This window comes from Misgurnus anguillicaudatus, chromosome 9, assembly GCF_027580225.2.
Source record: "Misgurnus anguillicaudatus chromosome 9, ASM2758022v2, whole genome shotgun sequence".
In the NCBI taxonomy this organism is placed as follows: domain Eukaryota; kingdom Metazoa; phylum Chordata; class Actinopteri; order Cypriniformes; family Cobitidae; genus Misgurnus; species Misgurnus anguillicaudatus.
The window spans coordinates 18,589,666-18,609,775 of NC_073345.2; the positions used below are offsets into that span (position 1 = coordinate 18,589,666).

Here is a 20,110-nt window from a genome sequence, read left to right on the forward strand (position 1 = left end):
TTGAGACAAAACACTGGCACTGATATGTTAAGCTAAGTCAGTGCAAGATATTTTTAAATTAAGACAGCTTAAACATGCATTTTAGTCTGGGACTAGGATAAGGCCTGTCCAGGAAACCACCCCTATGAGAACGTATGACAAACCACTAAAATAACTATGCAAAAATGCAGTAAAGTCTTGTCCAGCTGGTTAGTAACCACCCCTTTGAGAACATAGATGTTAGATCTTAAATTAGGCTTTAATAATCCAAATCTAATAATTATAACGTGCTATCGTGTATAATGGATTTGATTTTATCTCCATTTGTTGAAACTATTGGTCAGGTCCTGCCCAAATGACAAACCACTAAAATAACTATGCAAAAATGCAGTAAAGTCTTCTTCAGCTGGTTAGTTAAACTATAGTTGTGACACAGTCTTTGAGTTAATAATACCCTATAGCCAGTTCTAGAATGGAGAACTCTTTACAAAACGATTTTAATGTCAGTGGTTGGACAACATTCCTTTCCAGGCAACCAACTAGATGTAAGAACTGAAATTGGGCTTTAATCTAATCCAAATTTTACTGAAAGTCAGGTTTTTTGTTTGTATAAAAGGCCCTTTGAATGACAAACACAAAACCATGCCTGGACACATTTACCCTGAGGATAGAGGAACAAATATGGGTGTAGTACATTCTAAGAAGGATGTGTTCATTTTTACACATTTTTTGTGTGTATCCAAAAATTCAAAACATAGCTGGAACTACCATGCTTTTTCTATGGCAGACACCATACTACAGTAACACCATGTTTAATTTAATGATAATACCCCCACACACAAAAAAAACTGTAGCCTACTATACTTTAGTATTTACTGTGGTAATAAGTAATCGTTAATACTATAGTATTCTGTATTGTTAACTTTGACATTATGAATTAATAAACTGTAGTAATAATTGTAGTTTACTTTTACGTTGTAGTTTATGATAAGGTTAAAAACACTATTAGGCCTACAGTTTACTATAGTAAAAACATACATTATTTTATTGATTCGTGAGCACGCGTAATTCCTTTCGGGGAATAGGGGTGGGGAAAACATTATGCTATGTCACAATATACGCAAATGTATGCAAGTATTTTATTATTATGCGGCGTTGCGCAGACCAATCGGCGTATGACGCCACAGCACCGCGAGAGCGATTCGAAACGAAATCCCTCTCGCGGTACTTTGATTTCATATGCCGATCGGTCTGCGCAGAGCCGCATAAAGTCCATCACATCGAGAGACGGAGCACACCTCCCTCCCTTTAGTGTACCCTCTGTCACAACAGACTCCGATTTAAAACCGGCTGCTTCATCCAGGCATGGCAGACGGTTTTACCCCATCATGGCAGTGCGACATTACACCCTTGACCTCAAGCTCACCGCACCAGGTACGTTTGGGTTGATGAATGAAAGAAGAGGGTGAGTGTAAGCCAAGGAGGAGAGGGGGTGCTCGTATTGAATTGAAACACGGGCCTCCTCGCACTTGCTCCGTAAGCGATTTAGCGTCTCTCCAACTGCCGTCGCAGCGTTGCATTGCCGAACGTCAGAGATGCATCTGTCATTGTATTGAAGCGTAACGTTTCCTTGGTTTTGCTTCTCTACCAGGCGTTTGCGATGATATATGACCTTCTATGTAGTAGCATAGCGGGGCTAGCAGAGGCTAATTTGGGTTGCCCTCTGAGCTGCTCTTTTTCATGCATAACATACTGTACGTGCGCATATACATGTTGACCGGGAGCTAGCATAAAAATGCAGCTGTTTGCAGAAACTGACAGCAGTCGAATCTGGTGCGTTGTGTAACTAATAATATAAGTTATATGTTAAGCGTTTAAATCCGTTATCTAATAAGTAACTTTAATGGGAGATTGTTGAGTGCATAAAGAATATACGTGATATATTCTGATTTTGACAAGGAATAGAGGAAAGTGATATAAGCTTGTGGCTGCCTCAATTTTACTAGCTAAGAATATCGCGAGCTAATGAAATGCGCATGCGCGTCTGTTCATGAGCATTATAGGAAAAACACTGCACCAGTTTAGTTATCCGAGTTCATCGGTATGTTTTAACATTGTAGATTGTCAAAACATAATCTGTTTATATAAATATATCATGATATAACTTAGTTTTTTGTCCTGTTTCCCCATTAAGACACGACAATCCTTTAGACAAGGTTATTTAGTAATATTGTAATAAAACAGGATTATTACAAGATATTTACTTACGAAGCTAAATGCAAGTTTTAATTTTTTTCCATTATTTTCTATTTCAGTTTTGTGATGCTTTACCCAAAAAAATATTTGCCAACGGGTAAGAAAAATAAAGAATTCAAAAACAAGATTGGGGTCAATATCACACTGGGTTTTTTCTTGTTTTAAGCAAAAACGTCACAAAATTTCTCAAAAATATTTTTAAAGTAAGTATATCTTGTTTAACACATGGTAACTATGTTGAAAAACATAAAAACTAAGTAAGAATATGATTTTTTGCAGTATAGGTACATTTAATATCCATAGAGTAAGTGGAGAATATTTGCCTCTATTCATTATTCATTTATTTGTGAGTTCTGTGCAAAAATCTTTCCGTTTTCAATTTTCTTCATTTTAAGAGACAAAATTCCTGGAGTCCCAGCTGGACTGGTTTTCACCAGGTTCTCCAGGTGGGCGAACCAGTTAAAAGGCTTGAAGTTAAGATGATGAAAAAATGCCCTTAGGTGTGTGTGAAAAATGTGGACATTATTAAATGCTGGTTTTACATAAATGCACCCATATAGCATTACAATGGAAAAAGAAACAAAATAGAAAGACTAAGGGGCAGATTTACTAACAGATTGTGCCAGCGCAAACCATCATTTTGGTGTTAAGTAACGACTGTCGAAATTTACTAAAGACACGAAGTGGATAATTAGCGCAGAAAATGTGTGGTCTAGTTAAGTGGTTCTTAAACTTTTTCAGCGTGTGGCCCCCCTGTGTACAGTGCATCCCTTCGTGGCCCCTCCAAAGAAAATGTATGACATAAAATAATCCAAAACTTAACATTTGAATTAAACAAAATATATTAAATTATACAATGTAGTGGGGTTGGTTAGTAGCTTTATTTTTTTGACTTTTTTTATTTATTTATAAAATGTCACTAAATTGGGGCCCACCAGCACCATCTCCGGGACCCCCAGGGTGCCATGGCCCCCAGTTTGAGAACTGGTCTAGTTATTTTTGCGACTTACCTTATTGCATGTGCATTTCTACGAGTTTCCCTGTCAGATGCAAAATTTGAGCAGAACAGAGTATGATTCGTACAACATGGTTTACTATTGTTTGTGTGTGTGATACTGGTATTTGCGCAATTATTTAACACCTAAAAAAGCATGTCTTTTACCATTTTGCGCTAGATCAGAGAGCACATGGTACAAGGGAGAAGATTTTTTCCACACATAACAGGTTTTTTGGAATGCCAGAGAAACATATTATTAGTTAAAAATATTGTTTGCCAAGCCATGTTTTTTTATTTGATGAAGGAAATAAAAGAGGAGTCACTAGGAGATGTCACACAATACCAGTTTCAAAAGATCTTGTAAACCTTATTTTTTTTGTCCTTCGGTTCTTTGCAGTGTACTATGGCTGCGGTGTCCGTGGTGCTGAACTCAAGCGCATCAGGCGTTAGTAGATCATGCGAGCCTGAGGAGCATCAGCTTATTTGCGACCCTGAACTAAATTGTGCTGCTTTTAGTAGATTACATGGTCATAATGGAAATGAGCAGTTGCGCCTGTGTTATTTAGTTTGTGTCTTTTTAGTAAATACCCCGCAGATACTACCACACCCATCTGCGCTTTTTTGGAATATTTGATATTGCTGTGCAGTCTTTTTCAGTTTCATCCAATGTTGTTTTGCATTTCTACATTTGTGTTGGTTTATTTTTGTTCATTTTGTGTTTTGTTTTTGTCATACTTTTTGCATTAAAACGTATTGTATTTTAATAATGCTTAAAAATTATTTTATATTGTATTAAAGAATGGAAGACATTAAGAAAAAATAACATGCTGTAGGCAGATGTATGCACTGCAGTTAGATCAGAGTTTGGGATTTCCTTGACAGTCACCCAGGGGAAATCTTTTTGAACGGGAGCACAATCCACCTGCTCTCTCTCTCTCTTTCTCTTTTCCTTTAGTTGATGTTTCTGCGACTGTGCATGGTCTGCAGTCTTTATTTCAAGAGCAGGAAATGACAGAGACTATCCATGACTCTGAGGGACATGGATATCTGGCCACCTTCATCGGAAAGAACGGCAGGTAAGCGTATTTGCCAGTGTCATAACGTCACAAACCGTTTACTAAGAGAGCTTTCAAAACATGCCACAGTATGTAGAAATTAACAGGTTTTAAAAAATGAAGAAGCTTGAATTGTGAAATAGAGAGCTTGTTTGTGATGACACACATGGCATGATAAAGGTGAGTTCAGTTGGGTTGGGCCATCCTCTGCAATGTTAAAAATCTGCTAACTGACAAGAGTTAGGAAATGATGCTGATTTCATGGCATCCCCGCCTTACCACACAACCCCCCGATCCCATCACTGAAAACACCAGGTGTTCCCCTGTGTCCAGATACTCTAGGATGACCATTGATTGGCCAGTTAAGTGCATCCTCTACTCAACAATGGACAGCGTTTAGATGAGCATTGGGTCAGTTGAGTGGCTTTGTGTATTTAAACTAAAGGCTTTGGCACTCACTTCCTGTTTTGTGTGTGGCTCGCTGTAAACACAGCTGGTAGGTCTTTGTTTGGGCTTAAACTGGGATAAGATAGGTCTGGACACCACAGTTACTGTACTTTTGGGTAAAACTCAGCTGTCCACTACCTCTGTGCTCAGATCTGCATAGTTATAACACTTACCAAAAGCCGATAGGAACCTGCTGCCAAGAGAAGTTGGATATTTGTATGAGGAGGTGGTATAGCTGATCTTGGGACTGTTAGGTCAGGTCATACGTAGCACCCTAAGCACTAAATGGATGAATAAGATTGTGATTGTAAATAAGATCTAATTGTAGTTTATTTTATTTTTCACCAGGTTTGCCATTCTACGAATGCACTCACATGGTCTGGTGACCTTTGACCTGCAGTGTCTTGAAGGGGATGATGTAGCGCAAGTGGACAATGTGAGTTACAAGAATGTAGGTGTGGTGAGGATTAAAGATAAATATAATACATAATGAGCTCATAATTCAAAATAAATATTAGCTTTCTATGTTTTCTTAAGGCAGACGTGGTGGACAGGCTTACTTTAGGTTTTACCCTGCATATCTGATTATAAGAAACGAGTCATTTTTCATTTGATGATCCTGTGCATCAAGTATAATAGTGTTTTCATGCATTTCTAAATGTTATTACATTTTGGACACCCTAATCTCTACATATATGGTTTGTGGTGAGTGCTTCTGTACCATAGTTCCCATTCTGGTTGCATGCTAACCACACACAGAGTTGAACGGCACATTTTAGAACTGGTGTACTTCCTGTTTGTTTTCTTTTCAAAAAGAGCGCACAGAATAAGATACCGTTTTATTTTCTCTCTTCGTAGCTACTAAATGCACTGGAAAACAAATTAAAGGCTCTCCTGGATGGGAATATCCAAAGGATCAAGAGGTGAAATAATAATATGCATATTCAATTAGTTGCCATCTTCAAATAAATAGTTACCCCCAAAATGAAAATTCTGGCATATTGCACTACCAAATCTCACATATTGTCTTTGTTTCTTGACATTTGTTCCTGGTCATTATAAACTGTAGAATAAAATAGTGCATGTTGAAACGTGTCTCGGCAGGCTCCCAGCACTAATTCGAGGCAGCGATGTGGACAGATACTGGCCCACAGCTGATGGCAGATTAACAGAGTACGACATTGATGAAGTTGTGTACGAGAAAGATTCAGAATACCAGAACATCAAAATCTTGCACTCACGGCAGTTTGGCAATATGCTCATTCTCAATGGAGATGTCAGTAAGTTTACAGGGTCACATTTTATTTATCTGTATTCATGTCTAAGCTTCCGTGGCTCACTTTTCAGCGAATTTTTATATTTTTTAACATATTTGTTCAAATTACTTATTATTAATAATAAATATACTCAGAAACAGCTGCTGTTACTGTCTCCCCTTTTATTATTTCGTATAAAAGTGTGTTTATGTATCATGATTGTGTCTCAGATCTAGCAGAAAGTGACCTGCCCTATACTCAGGCCATTATGGGCAGTGGAAAAGAACACTATGCTGGAAAAGAGGTACTTATTCTGGGAGGAGGAGATGGTGGGATTCTGCACGAGGCGGTGAAGCTTAAACCAAAGATGATCACCATGGTTGAGATATCCTTTATGAAAAGATTGACTGCAACTAACAGTGTTCCTTATCCATTGGTAAAGCATTGCGTTAGCAGCTCAAGTCATGACTTTGTCTCCCAGGGGACACAAAGTAATAACTTAAATAAATTTGCCTAGCAAATGTTTGAGTAATAACATTTGCTGTGTCCTGCCCCAAAAACACGCAGTCCTAGAGCATGTTCATTCAATAAGAATGCAATGTTATGCAGGCTTGAATTTGTTACTAATGTATATTAGGGATGCACCAATATTCAATTCAATTTTATTTATGTAGCGCTTCTCACAATTGTTAATTGTTTCAAAGCAGCTTTACATGAATAGATGTAGGGGAAAACACAGAAAAATCGATAGATAACATGAGAAGCAGAATACAGCGGCTAAGATTAAACCGTACAAGCAATATTACATTTATGTGCCGATACTGATATTCGATTACTTAGAATGACATCTATTCTGATAGATAGTTTTGCTTTTACTGCTGATGTATTATGTTATGAAATCCAGAAGTGCAGAGTGAACTAAACTTATAGTGATCATATATAATTATTTCTCAGTCTCTTTATAAGAATACAACCAGAAATACAGGAAATGTGTATGTAGTATTAAAAAAAGTATAAAAGTATAAGCTGAAGGGTAAACTCCCCTTTCACTTGAGCAATAGCAGGCAGCTGCAGGATCTCTTAAACCTAAATTAAATTAAATCCTAATTTCTAATTCTAATCGAATGACTTCAGGACTTCAGTCTCCTCAAAAAAGCTCAAGATGTGTTTTGTGCCAAGAGAGGTAACACTTATGCCCAAAGAAGAGATTTAGTTCTGAAAATTGTTTTGTTTTTAATTTTGTGTACATATTTCCTGTATTTTCTGTTTGTATCTTAATAAAAAGAGTGAAAAATAAATATGAATGGACATTAAAACTTTGCTAAAACAACAAAGCTGGTGATGGTGCATACGACTTTTGCACAGCACTGTAAGTCAGTATACAACATGTAATCAACCAATGCAGTAATCACTTCTGTTGTCATTGTGACCCAATTCAAAATACTAACACAGTATAAGATCTGATGCGTTTTTCACCCCTTTTGATTGCCAGGATACAATCGGCCGATGTCCGATAGTGAGAACAAATGCTTTTATCTGCCGAGACCAATTATAGGCTAATATATCAGTGCATCCCTAATGTATATGTATATGATATATATTCCATTTAAATATTTACAATCCTTAACTAAACCTTTACATTGATGAGCTGGTGATTGATGGATGCCGGAAGCACATGAGGAAGACGTGTGGGAATGTTTTAGATAACTTGAAGGGAGATTTTTATGAGGTAAGGATTTATCTATCTTGGCTTTCTGTCATAACCATTTGTCAGTTAATTAACATATTTCCTTAATATATGAAGTTTTAATAGGGTCCATGTTCTAGTTTTGAGACATGACGCATGTAATACATACGTTAAAGGAAATTACCCACACCTTGGGGCTACTGCCAGGTTTCTCATTTAACAGTGAATGTGTATTTCTCACATGTATATATGACCTTATTTTCTTTCAGATTTTGGTTCAGGACTGCGTTCCTGTACTTAAAAAGTTTGTCGAACAAGGGAGAACGTTTGATTACGTCATCAATGACTTGACAGCTGTTCCCATCTCTACAGCACCTGAGGAGGGTTAGTGTCTGCTGCTTACACCCTACTAAATGTATCCATTTGTTCCAGTAAACTGTTGTTTGTTCTGTTGAAGGCTTCTGAATATATCATATACCCTATAGGTATGTAAGGTTATTTATACAACAGTTCTTTCTGGTTCTTGAATCATTCCCCCACTGGTCATTTGTAGAATGAGTGAGGGAAGTGTGAATCAGCCATACGGTCACTCACATATCTGTGACTGGAAAAGCCTCCAACAGAACGAATGGGCACACGCTCTCACATTCAGTTGTACAAACCCTGTTTTAAAAGATTTTCCGTGTCTTAATCACTAGTTCCCTAGGTCGTGAATCTGCAGATAAATTAATCATCCCTATTCTCTTCGAATATCAGAGCTATTGAAGTGTAAGCTTTTGAGGGGGTTGTGAGATTGTGTCTCATAACGTGGACCATTAAAATACACTTAGTGAATAGTGCAATAAAAACAATCATTCTCTCTTTATCTGGAGCATCTGTTTACACTGTTCCCTTCTCAAAGTGCCCTTGAAAGGGAGCAAAAACACATCTTGGAATGAGCCCAGTATAGACGGCAGTAACAACATAAATAAGCGGCTGTCGTGGTCCGCACGTAACTTCCGGTAAACTCCGCTAAGAATAAACAACAACAAAGTTCTTTAAACGTAGTTTATTTATATAACAAGCAAAAAATCAACGCATAGATTACCTAGGAAACCAAAACATTAGTTATTTTCGACGAGGCATTTGTTCAAGAGATCAGTTTAGCAACTAGTCAGACCATAAAAAACCCCCGAAACCGGAAGTAAAGTTCGGATCCAGACGTGTATCGCGTCAGCGCACGTGCGTTTTATGAAACCGTCTATACAGGGGCTTGGGGACTGGTAAGACACTGGCTTACTACTTAGGGACACTTAGAGACTTATTTTTCGGTAACGTGTATTAAAACCCCTTTTCTGTCACCCACCCCTTTTAAGTGTGTGGGGGGAATTTGATGTTCACTTTCAAATGAATATAACTCTGGCATTTTTTTGTCTAGAAGCCTAATCTTGGTCTTGTTTTAAAGAAGACAATTTAAGGTTTACCAAGTGTCTGGATATGAAAATATTAAACAGAAAAAATGTTATAGCAGTTTAAATTTCTTTTAATAAACAAAAATAATTCCATAACATATTAATTTTATTAATAAAACAATAAAAATGTAAATATTTCAAAAAAGAAATAATGCAAAAATGAAGCCATAAGTCTCAAGTTGTTGTGACTCAATTTTCAAGGTAAAATCCCAAAAAATGAGGTTTGTGTGACTTTTTTTGTCGTTTTACCAACAAAGGCCACTAGGTGTCAACGGTTTGCTGCAAATTAAAAAATAACTGTCACTGCATTATTATTACTGCTAAAATGTTTTGAAATATGAAAACTACAGGCTTGGAGCTTTCCAATGATATATAGTTTGTCAACATATTTGAAGATTTATAATATGATATTAGAATTATGAATATATAAAATTAATATGCATTCCTATGGGGGGTGGGGTCATGTAACTAAAAACTGTCACTACATTATTTCTATCATCAGATGACCTTGAAATATGAAAACTACATTCTGAGAGCTTTCCAGTGATATATAGTTTATCAAGATTTTTTAGGTTTAGAGTAGGGGTTTAGTGTTATAAATATGTAAAATCAAATTGGGCCTACCTGTTGGCCCTTGACATTTTAGAAACTGAGTCTCACTACGTCATAATTCTCCCAAAATGGTGAGGATATATGAAAACTAAACTCTTAGAGCTTTCCAATGATATATAGTTTGTCATGATTGGATAAGAATTCACATGGAAAACACTGAAATAAACGTAGGCGCCCCGCTGGCAAGACAGTGACATTTAGCAGGATATAAATGTTTTGAGGCGCACTCTCGTCATAAATGAATCAATTACTCTCCCTTCATAATTTATTTTATAAAACACTGCTGAAATATGTATTCTAGAGGCTTAGACCTTTCCAACAATATATAGTTTGTCGTGATAGATTAACATTTACCTCTACAATATTGAAGTAAAAACAGGTGTCCCGTATACGGGACGGCGACAGTAAAGGGGTTAAAACACGAGATGACACCATAAGCATCACGCAGAAACAGCACCTCTTCGACGAATTTTTAAAAACTGGTTAAAGTAAAATATAAAAAAACTATTATTCTGTTTTATGTAGCAAAAACAAAGTCCAGTAAAAAGACAGTGCTCTAGTACTGCGTTAAGATTATATAAAAAAATCTATTTAGTATATTTAAGTTATAGATATTAACTTTTTACCTCCGCCAAAACAATAATAACAAATGAGAGATTTAATTTGAATAAAAGAAACAAATAATATATTCATGAGACCAAAGACTGTTGGCTAGAAATATATTGAAACCAAACTGAACCTCATTTTGACCATCAAACACAGATACATCAGAGCCAGCGGAAATGTATTTGTCCGAGATCAGGCTGTAAGGTTAGCAAGGTAGGCGAACGCTGACGCCCGCTGTTCGCGCCTGGAACTCACATGTCCGAAGCAAAATCTTTGAATCTTTACTTATCGAGTGCATATTTGAATATTATACATATATATTATCTACTGAACTAATCTTAAAACTCCATTTTGTGACCCAGAAACAGTAATATTGAAAAACAGCTATTACATCTATTGAGTTATTATGACAACGGCTGAAAGTTACCTGTCTTTCTGAGCTTCACGTCCATGGCAGAAGAAAGTAGTTCCTCAAAAGAGACTTTAAAGACGTTGTTGTTTTCTAGTTTTCTTTTTTTTAATGAGATTTGATGGACCGTTTTTCACTTGAGATGTGATAAAAGGGGTGTGGTTATTTGTTTATACTGTAGCATTGAAGCTGCTTCTGTAAGATATTGTATGGACAATCTCATCTGTAAATGTGGATGTTAATCCCAAAACTGACAGTGTGAACGTATTTCTAGCATTGCCAAATAATTTATTTAAATAAAAATTTTGGGTGAGCCCTGAATCAAATAGTTTAAAAACAGTAATATAATCTGTATCCTTTCTTAGATTCAACGTGGGAATTCCTGAGACTCATTCTTGATCTTTCCATTAGAGTTCTCCGACCTGGTGGGAAGTATTTCACACAGGTGAAGTTTTACTTGTTTTTATTGTTTTGAAATCTAAATCTATCAGTTTTTAAGAAACATGTTTTATTTTGTGCCTGCAGGGTAACTGTGTGAATCTGACTGATGCGCTCAATGAATATGAAAAGCTGTTGGGGAGACTTTCATGCAAAGTGGACTTTTCCAAAGAGGTGGTCTGTGTGCCGTCTTATATGGAGCTGTATCCTTTTTAAAATACCTTGAAGTTTTTCATGTGTGCCTACAATGTGTTTATGCCGTTTCAGCTCAAAACACCTCACAGATTATTTGTTATAACATGTCCAAAAGTTGTGTGCGAGCAAAAAAGCGCTGTTTTCATGTGTGTACCTTTAAATGCAAATGAGCTACATCTCCTCCAACCCCCTTACCAACAGACAGTGAGCGCTTTTGTTTAAAGTAGATCTGATTCCTGTGAATACAGTCTGAAACAATAGTAGCTTTAGCCACATTAACGCCCACAATGTGCTTACAAAAGCTTTTGGGTAAAATAAACCAGTCGGTCAGTGTGCTTTATTTGTGTGATGTCACATTTACAAGAGAACCAAATTTGTCTAATGAAACTGCTTTGGTTTAATGGGGATTAAAAAAGGACGGTAGATTTTTTTATTGTAGGATTGTGTTCACACACTGCCAATACACATTTTTGTCCAAAAGAGGATTTTGCATAATATATACCCTTTAAAATCTGTAAAAGACTATCTTGGTAATTTTGCTGCAGTAGTATTTCTCATAGGGCAATGGTTCTCAAACTTTTCCGGCGTGCGCTCCACTGTGTAGAGTGCATAACTTTGTGCCCACAAACTTAAAATTTGAATTAAACAAAACATATTAAATTACACAATGTAGTGCTGTTGTAATGTAGCCTTATTATTTTTAGGTTTAATTACACAGAATTTAGGATAGATTCGTGTATAACTTTAAGGGGAGGTTTCCCGTATTGGGATTAGTTTAAACCAGGACTAGCCGTCAGTTTAATTATTAAATATAAATAGTTTTATAAAACATGCATTACTAAAAACTTTACTTGTGTGCACGTTGAGGCAAAACAAAGGGCACTGATGTATTTTAAGATATGTCAGTGCAAGTTGTTTAATCCCTGTCCGGGAAACCGCCCCTTAATGGCAGTAAACTGGGGCCCCTTGGCACCATCTCAGGGCTCCCCAGGGGGCCACGTCCCCCAGTTTCAGAACCACTGGCCTAGGGCACTGAAAATCAAAAATGCAAAACATTTCTCTAAAAAACATTTTTTGTTGCATTTCATCCCTGCCATTAGGTGTCAGTGTTAGTCCAAGATACTGCTGTATTATCAGCTGATTTTAATAAAGCATGCAATTATTTACTACTCCTCTGTTTAAGCTAGTTAAACCTTTGAGTTAAAGCTTAATCCACTTTTAAATTTGTGTTGATTAGATTTTTTCCAGTCTATTAAAATTCAGAGAGTTATTTTCAAGATACGATCTATATAACATTTCTCTCACATAATGGGAATTGTTCCTTAACACGTTGACACAGGTGGGTGTTTTACACTATCTGGAAGAAGTAATGTCTCTTCCTCGTCGCTCTCTCCTCCAAGTCCTGCCGGAATGTGAAGACCTCTCCCTCACCCTCTGATGCACTTAGGGGAGACATGCACATCTCTCTCCAAGCACTGTTTCTGTTTCTACTGTCCGTTCACGTTCAGATATGAACAGCCTTCTTGTTTTTTTAACATGGCTATTTGCAGTTTGTGAAATTAGAGAGATCCTAATTTTGTTTGTTTACCAATGTTGGTTTGATGTTGTTTGCGTGGGACCCCGGGGGGCGCTGTGGGTGCAGTGTGTGAGTGGACACTGCTGATGAATCTGAAGCATTTGGACACATTTCTGTCTTTTGCCTATGAGGATGGGCTGTTTTTTATTTCTTTTCGAATCCCAGACGAGACAGAAAGCTCTTTTCTGATTTTACAATGCTCAATTTGTGTTTTACTGTAGAATTTTTTTGCCTTTTGCGTTTGAATTTGTTTGCATCGTTTTGTAGCAGTGGCTTGAGTGTGACTGAACTCATGGTGCTTCACAGAGAGGATAATGATGATGGTGTTGCATTTTGGGACTGCATCAGATGGTCAATTGAAGCAGAAGCCCCTAAATTTGTCTTAAAAGGGAAAAACCGTTCCTGCTGTGGCAATATTCATTATTTTTGTTTTTTTCCTGAACTGTGAATGTTTCATTTTTTTAATGATTACTAGGTTCATAGTAGGTTTGCCTGCTTGATGTTGTTTTTTGCTTTGATTTTTGTTCTATTACGAAGAGTTTTTACTGAATGTAGGCCATTTAGATGAATGCTTTTTATCCATAAAATGCTTCGTTGTATTATTTATTTGATTTTATTTCACCATACACCAGTGATCCTGCCCTGAAAAAATAACGTGTGTTAATGAGAGTGATAAACATCTATTAAACAGTTGAGGAGAAAATGTCTTGTTTTTTTGTCTGTTCTAATGCCTGAATATACACATTCCACATTTTGTAGAATAATATTAAGAAAAGATTAATAGCATCCAGAATAAATGAAAACTATATTATATTTTAACATCTCCAATATAGTTTGACGAAAATTTGCTAAATTGTACTCTTGCCATTTTATTAAGCAGCTTACATTTTCACCTCGGCAGGCTTGTTAAGCAACACTGAAGGAATTAACACTGAAGTGTTAAGCAACACTGAAGGAATAAAAAAATAAATATATATATATATATATATATATATATAAAATAAATGAAAGTAAATTAAACATTTTCTAGAAAGGTAATTTCAAACCTTTGAACATAAATTAAAATATTTTTAAATCATGAGAAACTTTTAATGAAAAAATCGTTTAACCTTTTTATTTTGCATTACGTCATATTATTTCAGGCCCGTTTACGTGCTTAAGGAAAAACGCTGGATCCTTCTGTTAGTTGTAGTTGTTTCCGTGAGCGTTGCCATTAGCGTCAGTACTCATAACCAGTTACAATGAATACATTTCCCATCATGCACTGTGCGAAAATACTGGTGGGCGGAGACTACTGTGGGAACGTAGATTTTTGTACCTGTCTGCTGCTGAGCTAGTCTGATTTACCGTTAATTTGTTTAGTGTGCGACTGTTCTGTTTATATAAAAGGACTCGTATGTTGCAAGGAGAAGTAGACGCATCGCGCGCTGACAACTTTTCCTCACACCATGGAGAAACAGTTGCATTTGAATTTGCTAGCTTCCAAACCTCCTATGGCAGGTTTGCAGTCGGGGTCTAAAATAAGAATGGGGTGAGTTTACACCTTAATCATATGCTTGTCAACAACGTCGAAATATTATGTTTAGATCAGAGAACAAAGGGTGTTTTATCGCTACTAACGTTAGCTGTCACGAGCTAGGTTTATGTGTGAGTGTAGTGCGTACCTCCGTTTTTGATGTGTTTAACTGTTTCAAAATATCGCACGAAATGTTAAATATAACTTACTTCATGCTAAAACCATTTACATTGAAGAGTTTGGTTGTCTCTGATCTAACTCTTGTTTTGCACGGAGATCTTGTCCAATCTCTGTCTCATCCAACCACTGCAATCACGACTCAGTGTAGCGGGCGTGCTTCCCATTGATGCTCGTCTTAACACCTTATACATGAGCTGTAGATCTCTTTGCTCATCTGAACTAGTTAACTTTTGACTACCTGACATGTTTGACGCTGTGGCTATACGCAAAGCACCATGAGAAAGTCTTTAAAGTCCCCATGAAATCGAAATAAAAGTTTTTGACTTTAGTTTAAATATGTTAGGATTAACAATACTTACAAATGTCAATGTTTTGTAGCACACTGTTTATGAGGCATTCAATACTTAACAGTCTTAACAAAACGTTTCAATATGGATCAACTAATTTTATGACATCATTCTGCACTAAACGCTATTGGCTGTTTTTAAAGGAGGTGGAGCCACTCATTATTTCCCGCCCCAACTTCCTGTTTCAGTGTGAATTGTCAATGAACAGAACCGAGCTGCACTTTTAATTGGGTCTTTTATTCACGGATGACTATATTTCTCTTCTTTATGCAGGCCAGGAAGAAAACGAGATTATTCCCCCCTTCCCTGGAGTCAGTACTTTGAAACCATTGAGGACGTGGAGGTGGAAAATGACAACAACAAAGAAATATCCTTTGTTTTAGTCTCTAGCTGGACTTTGGAATATACTTGGATGTTTTTCTATATTCTTTCTGTATATCATTCCTTTACTCCTCTGTACACATTCAGAATTTACAGCAGTGGCTCTATTGGTCCAGTGTTGCTGCTGCTTCATGGAGGAGGTCATTCTGCACTTTCCTGGGCCGTCTTTACTGTGAGTTTCTTGTATCCATAAACCAATACATCTACATATGTGTGTTATAATATTTAATACTGCCTGATGTCTGCACTTTTATATTCGTGACATTGATTGATGTTTTTATGTTTAGTCTGTTATATGCAGCAGGATTAACTGCAGGGTTGTTGCTATCGACCTCAGAGGACATGGTGAGAAATGACAGCACAGGCCATCAACATACATACAACACAAAATATCTAAAGATATGTGATATATAATTTACTTGTAATCATTTTTTTGTAATCTACATTTAATTTTACATAAAATTCTCCTAAAAAAAAATTATGTGGAAAAATAACCTCAATATCAATATGTTGACAATATGTAAAGCAATGCCAAAGATTGAAATCCATGAGTGAAATCTAATTTTGATGCGCCGACTTTAGGCTGGATTTCACAAACAGGGACACGTATTTTAGTCTCTCATATTTTCTATAAAATTCAGGTGATACTAAAGTAAAGAACTCCGATGACCTCTCTGCTGAGACAATGGCAAAGTGAGTACACATTCATCAGGAGGTCTTTACAATTGATGTATGTAAAAGGTCCTAATTCATAACTTCTACTGTACTTTCTCTTAGGGATATTGGAAAAGTAGTGGAGGCACTTTATGGTGAAAACCCACCCCCTATCATGATGATCGGTCACAGTATGGGTGGAGCAATAGCAGTTCACACTGCCGCAGCCAATCACGTGCCATCACTCCTTGGTCTTTGTGTAATTGATGTAGTGGAAGGTAAGTTTTTTTTTTTGTCAATGGCCTGTGAAACTTTGTTTCTATGTGCAACATGATAAAAGGCATATAGGAATTAGTGCAGAGGATACTTGCACTAGTTACCATACAGTTAGATTATATCTGTGTGTGTGATACTTATATCCCAATAATAAACTTTATTGTACTTTTTTTAGGTACAGCAATGGATGCCTTGAACAGCATGCAAAACTTTCTGAGAAGTCGACCAAAAACCTTTAAATCTGTGGAGAACGCTATTGAATGGAGGTAAGTAGTCTTTGTTAAAAAATAATGTGTACTAAAAAAAATTTGACGCATCTGATGGAAAACTCAAGCTATTTTGAATATTAAAAGATCTGTATATGCAAATATATAACAGTTTCTACACATTGATTTGTTTGATCGGGAGGTTTACTGTTTGTTACAAATTTTTCATACCAGTGTAAAAAGTGGTCAAATCAGGAATGTTGAGTCTGCACGGGTGTCCATGGTTGGACAGGTAAAAAAGTAAGTCTTCCATAGTAATGGATCCTTTAATTAGCCTATAAAAGCATATGTATGTTTTGAGAAATCTGTCAATTTGGTTGGTCTTTGTTCAGTAATGTGTTTGAATGTTTAGATGTGAGGAGCCCTTAAGCAGTCCAGGGGTCTCCAAGAGCATCGTTGAAGGAATTATTGAAGAAGAAGAGGAGGAGGATGAAGAAGAAACCGAATCCAACCACAAAAGGAGAAAAGAAGATGATCAAGAAGTAGTACACGTTTTCAAAACAAATAACAACTTTGCAAATGGAGCTTAGATTTCTTTATTACATGAATGACACATTAGAAAGGAAACAGTGGTTTATTAAAAACTCCATGGAAAACTGATTTGTTATATACAGCGGATAAAATAAGTATTGAACACTTTTTTTTTATTAAGTACATTTCTAAAGGTGCTACCGAGATCAAAATCCGTGTGATCCATACGTGCAAAGAAGTAAAACTATAGATGTCCATAAATTAAGCTATGTGTAATCATGGAAAATGACAGGCAAAAGTATTGGATTCCTGAAGAAAAGGAGGTGCAAAAAGGCATGGAAAGCCAAGATAGTCAGTAATAAAAAGCAATCCTGCCCTTGTCAATGCAAATAATAACAGCTGTTTCAGTCTTAACTGATGGTGTCTCATTACCAAGGTGTCATGCAAGAAACATCTCATGATGGGTAAACCCTAACACAAACACACAGCCAGGGAAACACCCAATGGGCATGTTAAATCTTATGTCATGAATCGCTTCCGGGTCCAACCGATCTCAAATGCCATAGCGAAATAACAAAACAATCATGCTAACATACACTCATATCATAATGCAAAAGTCCCAAAATTAGAAAAAAAATAAAGCTGCTAGAATGACACCTCCAATCGACATGTGTGTCCAGTGGTGGCTACCATATGCATTTTGCAATTCACAATTTTACCACTAGATGCCACTAAAATTTACACATACGACCTTTAATTTATGGACAGATATTTTTTGCATGTGTAAATAGCATGGGTTGTTGCCAACATCCGGTGAAAATTTTGTGTCAATAGCACCTTTATAAATATGTTAATTGAAAAATGGTGACGTGTTCAATATTTAACTGCTGTATGACATTGTGCACACTTTTATTATGCTATCTTATACAACCTTTAGTGTGATACATGACACTGCAATAATTGTAATTACAATAATGACTTTCTGACTGGAATTTATTTCACTTCAGATAATAAAATGTGTTGTTTTTCCATTTGAACTTGCAGATAAAGAAAGAAAGTTTGTACACCTGGCGTATTGAATTGTCAAAGACAGAGAAGTATTGGGAAGGCTGGTTTAAAGGACTGTCTGCTCTGTTTCTAAGCTGCGGTGTGCCAAAATTACTTCTGCTGGCTGGTAAATGAGCTGTAACATTTCTCCTTACCTTTTACAATGGTAGATCAAATTAGACATCTCATTAGTTTGTCTCTCACAGGCGTTGACAGGCTTGATAAAGATCTTACTATTGGGCAAATGCAAGGTAAGACTATTTTGACTGTTGCCTGCTCATCAGGAAAGCAGAGTACAGCAAAAGTCACATGGCTTTGGTCAGAAATTGCTCATATCCTATGTGATATTTGTTACAGGAAAGTTTCAGATGCAGGTTCTTCCACAGTGTGGCCATGCTGTTCATGAAGATGCCCCAGAAAACGTATGTCTGTTTTATAGTCCTAAAATATAAGGGAATTTGAAATGAATGATTTTCAGGCTTGAAAAATTGGAAAAAGATATAATAACTAATTATGGTATAATGGCTTATATTAGAATCCTCATATTACCATTTCTGCTGTAGTTTATCTTTGTAGGTTATCTTGTTGTTTTATGTATTGCAGGTAGCTGATGCTCTAGCCACCTTTATGGTCCGTCACAAATTCACTGAATTTAAGGAGGGCTTCCCATGGTAAGAGTTTATGCGTTGATGAAGTTGTATCAGAGAATGATTTGTGTTTGAATAGTTTGTTGTAACTTTTGCACTTGTGTTATTTGCTTTCACAGACGCTGTTGAGTCTCCACCTGTAGTCTTCATCCAGTTTCATGTCATCCTCTCCGCCGTCTTGCTCTACACCAGGGATTACAGTACAACCAAAACCATGGCAACGCCTCTGCTGCAATATCATTCTTAGCATTTCGTTCTTAAATTATATTCAGTTTTGTATGTCTTTCTGTATATTTGCTGTAGTCACTATTATTATAATGAACATTTTGACAAGATAAATTGATAATAAAATAATAATAATTTAATAAAGGTATGTACATTTACATTTTTTATTTCCGCCTAAACTAATTTCTTTTGCATTTTCTCTGATGCCTTGCTTGTTGTTGTTGTATTTAGGATGATTGCATCATATTGTGTTTAAAGTGTCATTGCTGATTTCCAGGGAAAGAATAAAAAAGAGGTTTCAGCAGTCTGTTGTTATTCATAGTAAACATGAAACAAAAATATAGTCGTCTTTGTTCATTTCTGATTTCTTACATTTTTTGTTGAATCAACTATTGAATCATATTTACTTATAGTTGAAAAACCCTTAATTTTATAAGTTATAACAACTCCTCTCTGGTCAAGATAAATAATAGTACATTGAAATTACTTCAAAAAAGTTTTTAAGGCAGCAAATGTTTTTTTACAGTGTTGCATTTCATTTCATCTTGCAATTTGTTGCTGCTTGTGAAGCATTATAAAGTGAGATTTCCATGATATGTCCCCTTAAGGTTTTAAATGGAATGAATGAACAATGATTTATAAACTTTTCACTTCATGCATACAGTATTTTTCAATAAGAAAAGTTTTAATTTGATTCAAAGTCTTTACCTTAAAAACTTTTTAAGTAAAATAACTAAATCTCAACAAACAAAGCACAGCTTTAAAGAAATAGTAAATAAAACAAAAATTAAATAAATACATAAACAAAAAGTTAAAAGAAAAACTTCAGGGTATTCTACAAGTTTAAAGTCCTTCAACAGTTAAATAACTTTCTTCCACTTTTAAATTTTACTCTAAAGATTTACAATAAATCCAAAAGCATTATCTTTATTTTCATATATTTACATTTTTGAATGCAACATTTCCTCATTATAAAAATATTAAATAGAAACTGAATTTATCTTCCATTAGTGTACTAAAAATATATTATTTTTAGAGAACTGAGATATCAGAACAATTGTAACTTTAAACCACTCATACATAACAGACCAAAAATCATTACTATATGAACAGTCAAAAACCAAATGTACTGTTGT

At 36.0% G+C, this 20,110-nt stretch overlaps 2 protein-coding genes across 3 annotated transcripts; both read left to right on the forward strand.

Annotated features, from left to right (window-relative positions):
* Positions 1-1,246: 1,246 nt before the first annotated feature.
* sms (spermine synthase) lies at positions 1,247-13,667 on the forward strand. Of its 2 annotated transcripts, none has more exons than XM_055180712.2 (11): positions 1,247-1,413; positions 4,188-4,308; positions 5,083-5,185; positions 5,593-5,657; positions 5,839-6,014; positions 6,221-6,375; positions 7,630-7,719; positions 7,947-8,061; positions 11,121-11,200; positions 11,281-11,396; positions 12,728-13,667. In XM_055180712.2, exons 1-11 carry the CDS (start codon positions 1,368-1,370, stop codon positions 12,756-12,758), a joined length of 1,098 nt encoding a protein of 365 aa, XP_055036687.2. In that variant the 5' UTR covers positions 1,247-1,367; the 3' UTR covers positions 12,759-13,667. The 2 variants fall into 2 exon arrangements, with proteins under 2 accessions (XP_055036687.2, XP_055036688.2); XM_055180713.2 differs by having other exon boundaries at positions 1,249-1,413; positions 5,083-5,170.
* Positions 13,668-14,227: 560 nt separating this feature from the next.
* On the forward strand, positions 14,228-19,278 carry ppme1 (protein phosphatase methylesterase 1). The gene is made up of 14 exons (XM_055180833.2): positions 14,228-14,495; positions 15,281-15,374; positions 15,468-15,560; positions 15,676-15,733; positions 16,030-16,081; positions 16,166-16,320; positions 16,494-16,584; positions 16,759-16,824; positions 16,937-17,066; positions 18,100-18,229; positions 18,309-18,353; positions 18,460-18,524; positions 18,706-18,773; positions 18,869-19,278. Coding segments are annotated over exons 1-14 (1,131 nt in total). The 5' UTR covers positions 14,228-14,412; the 3' UTR covers positions 18,870-19,278.
* Positions 19,279-20,110: the final 832 nt, after the last annotated feature.

Coding starts and splice junctions, on each gene's coding strand:
- ppme1 (XM_055180833.2), top strand. CDS start 14,413: ATGGAGAAACAGTTGCATTTGAATTTGCTAGCTTCCAAACCTCCTATG. Junction 15,375..15,467: donor AAAATGACAACAACAAAGAA/ATATCCTTTGTT, acceptor ACTCCTCTGTAC/ACATTCAGAATTTACAGCAG. Junction 16,321..16,493: donor TGTAATTGATGTAGTGGAAG/GTAAGTTTTTTT, acceptor TACTTTTTTTAG/GTACAGCAATGGATGCCTTG.
- sms (XM_055180712.2), top strand. CDS start 1,368: ATGGCAGTGCGACATTACACCCTTGACCTCAAGCTCACCGCACCAG. Junction 4,309..5,082: donor TTCATCGGAAAGAACGGCAG/GTAAGCGTATTT, acceptor ATTTTTCACCAG/GTTTGCCATTCTACGAATGC. Junction 6,376..7,629: donor AGATGATCACCATGGTTGAG/ATATCCTTTATG, acceptor CTAAACCTTTAC/ATTGATGAGCTGGTGATTGA.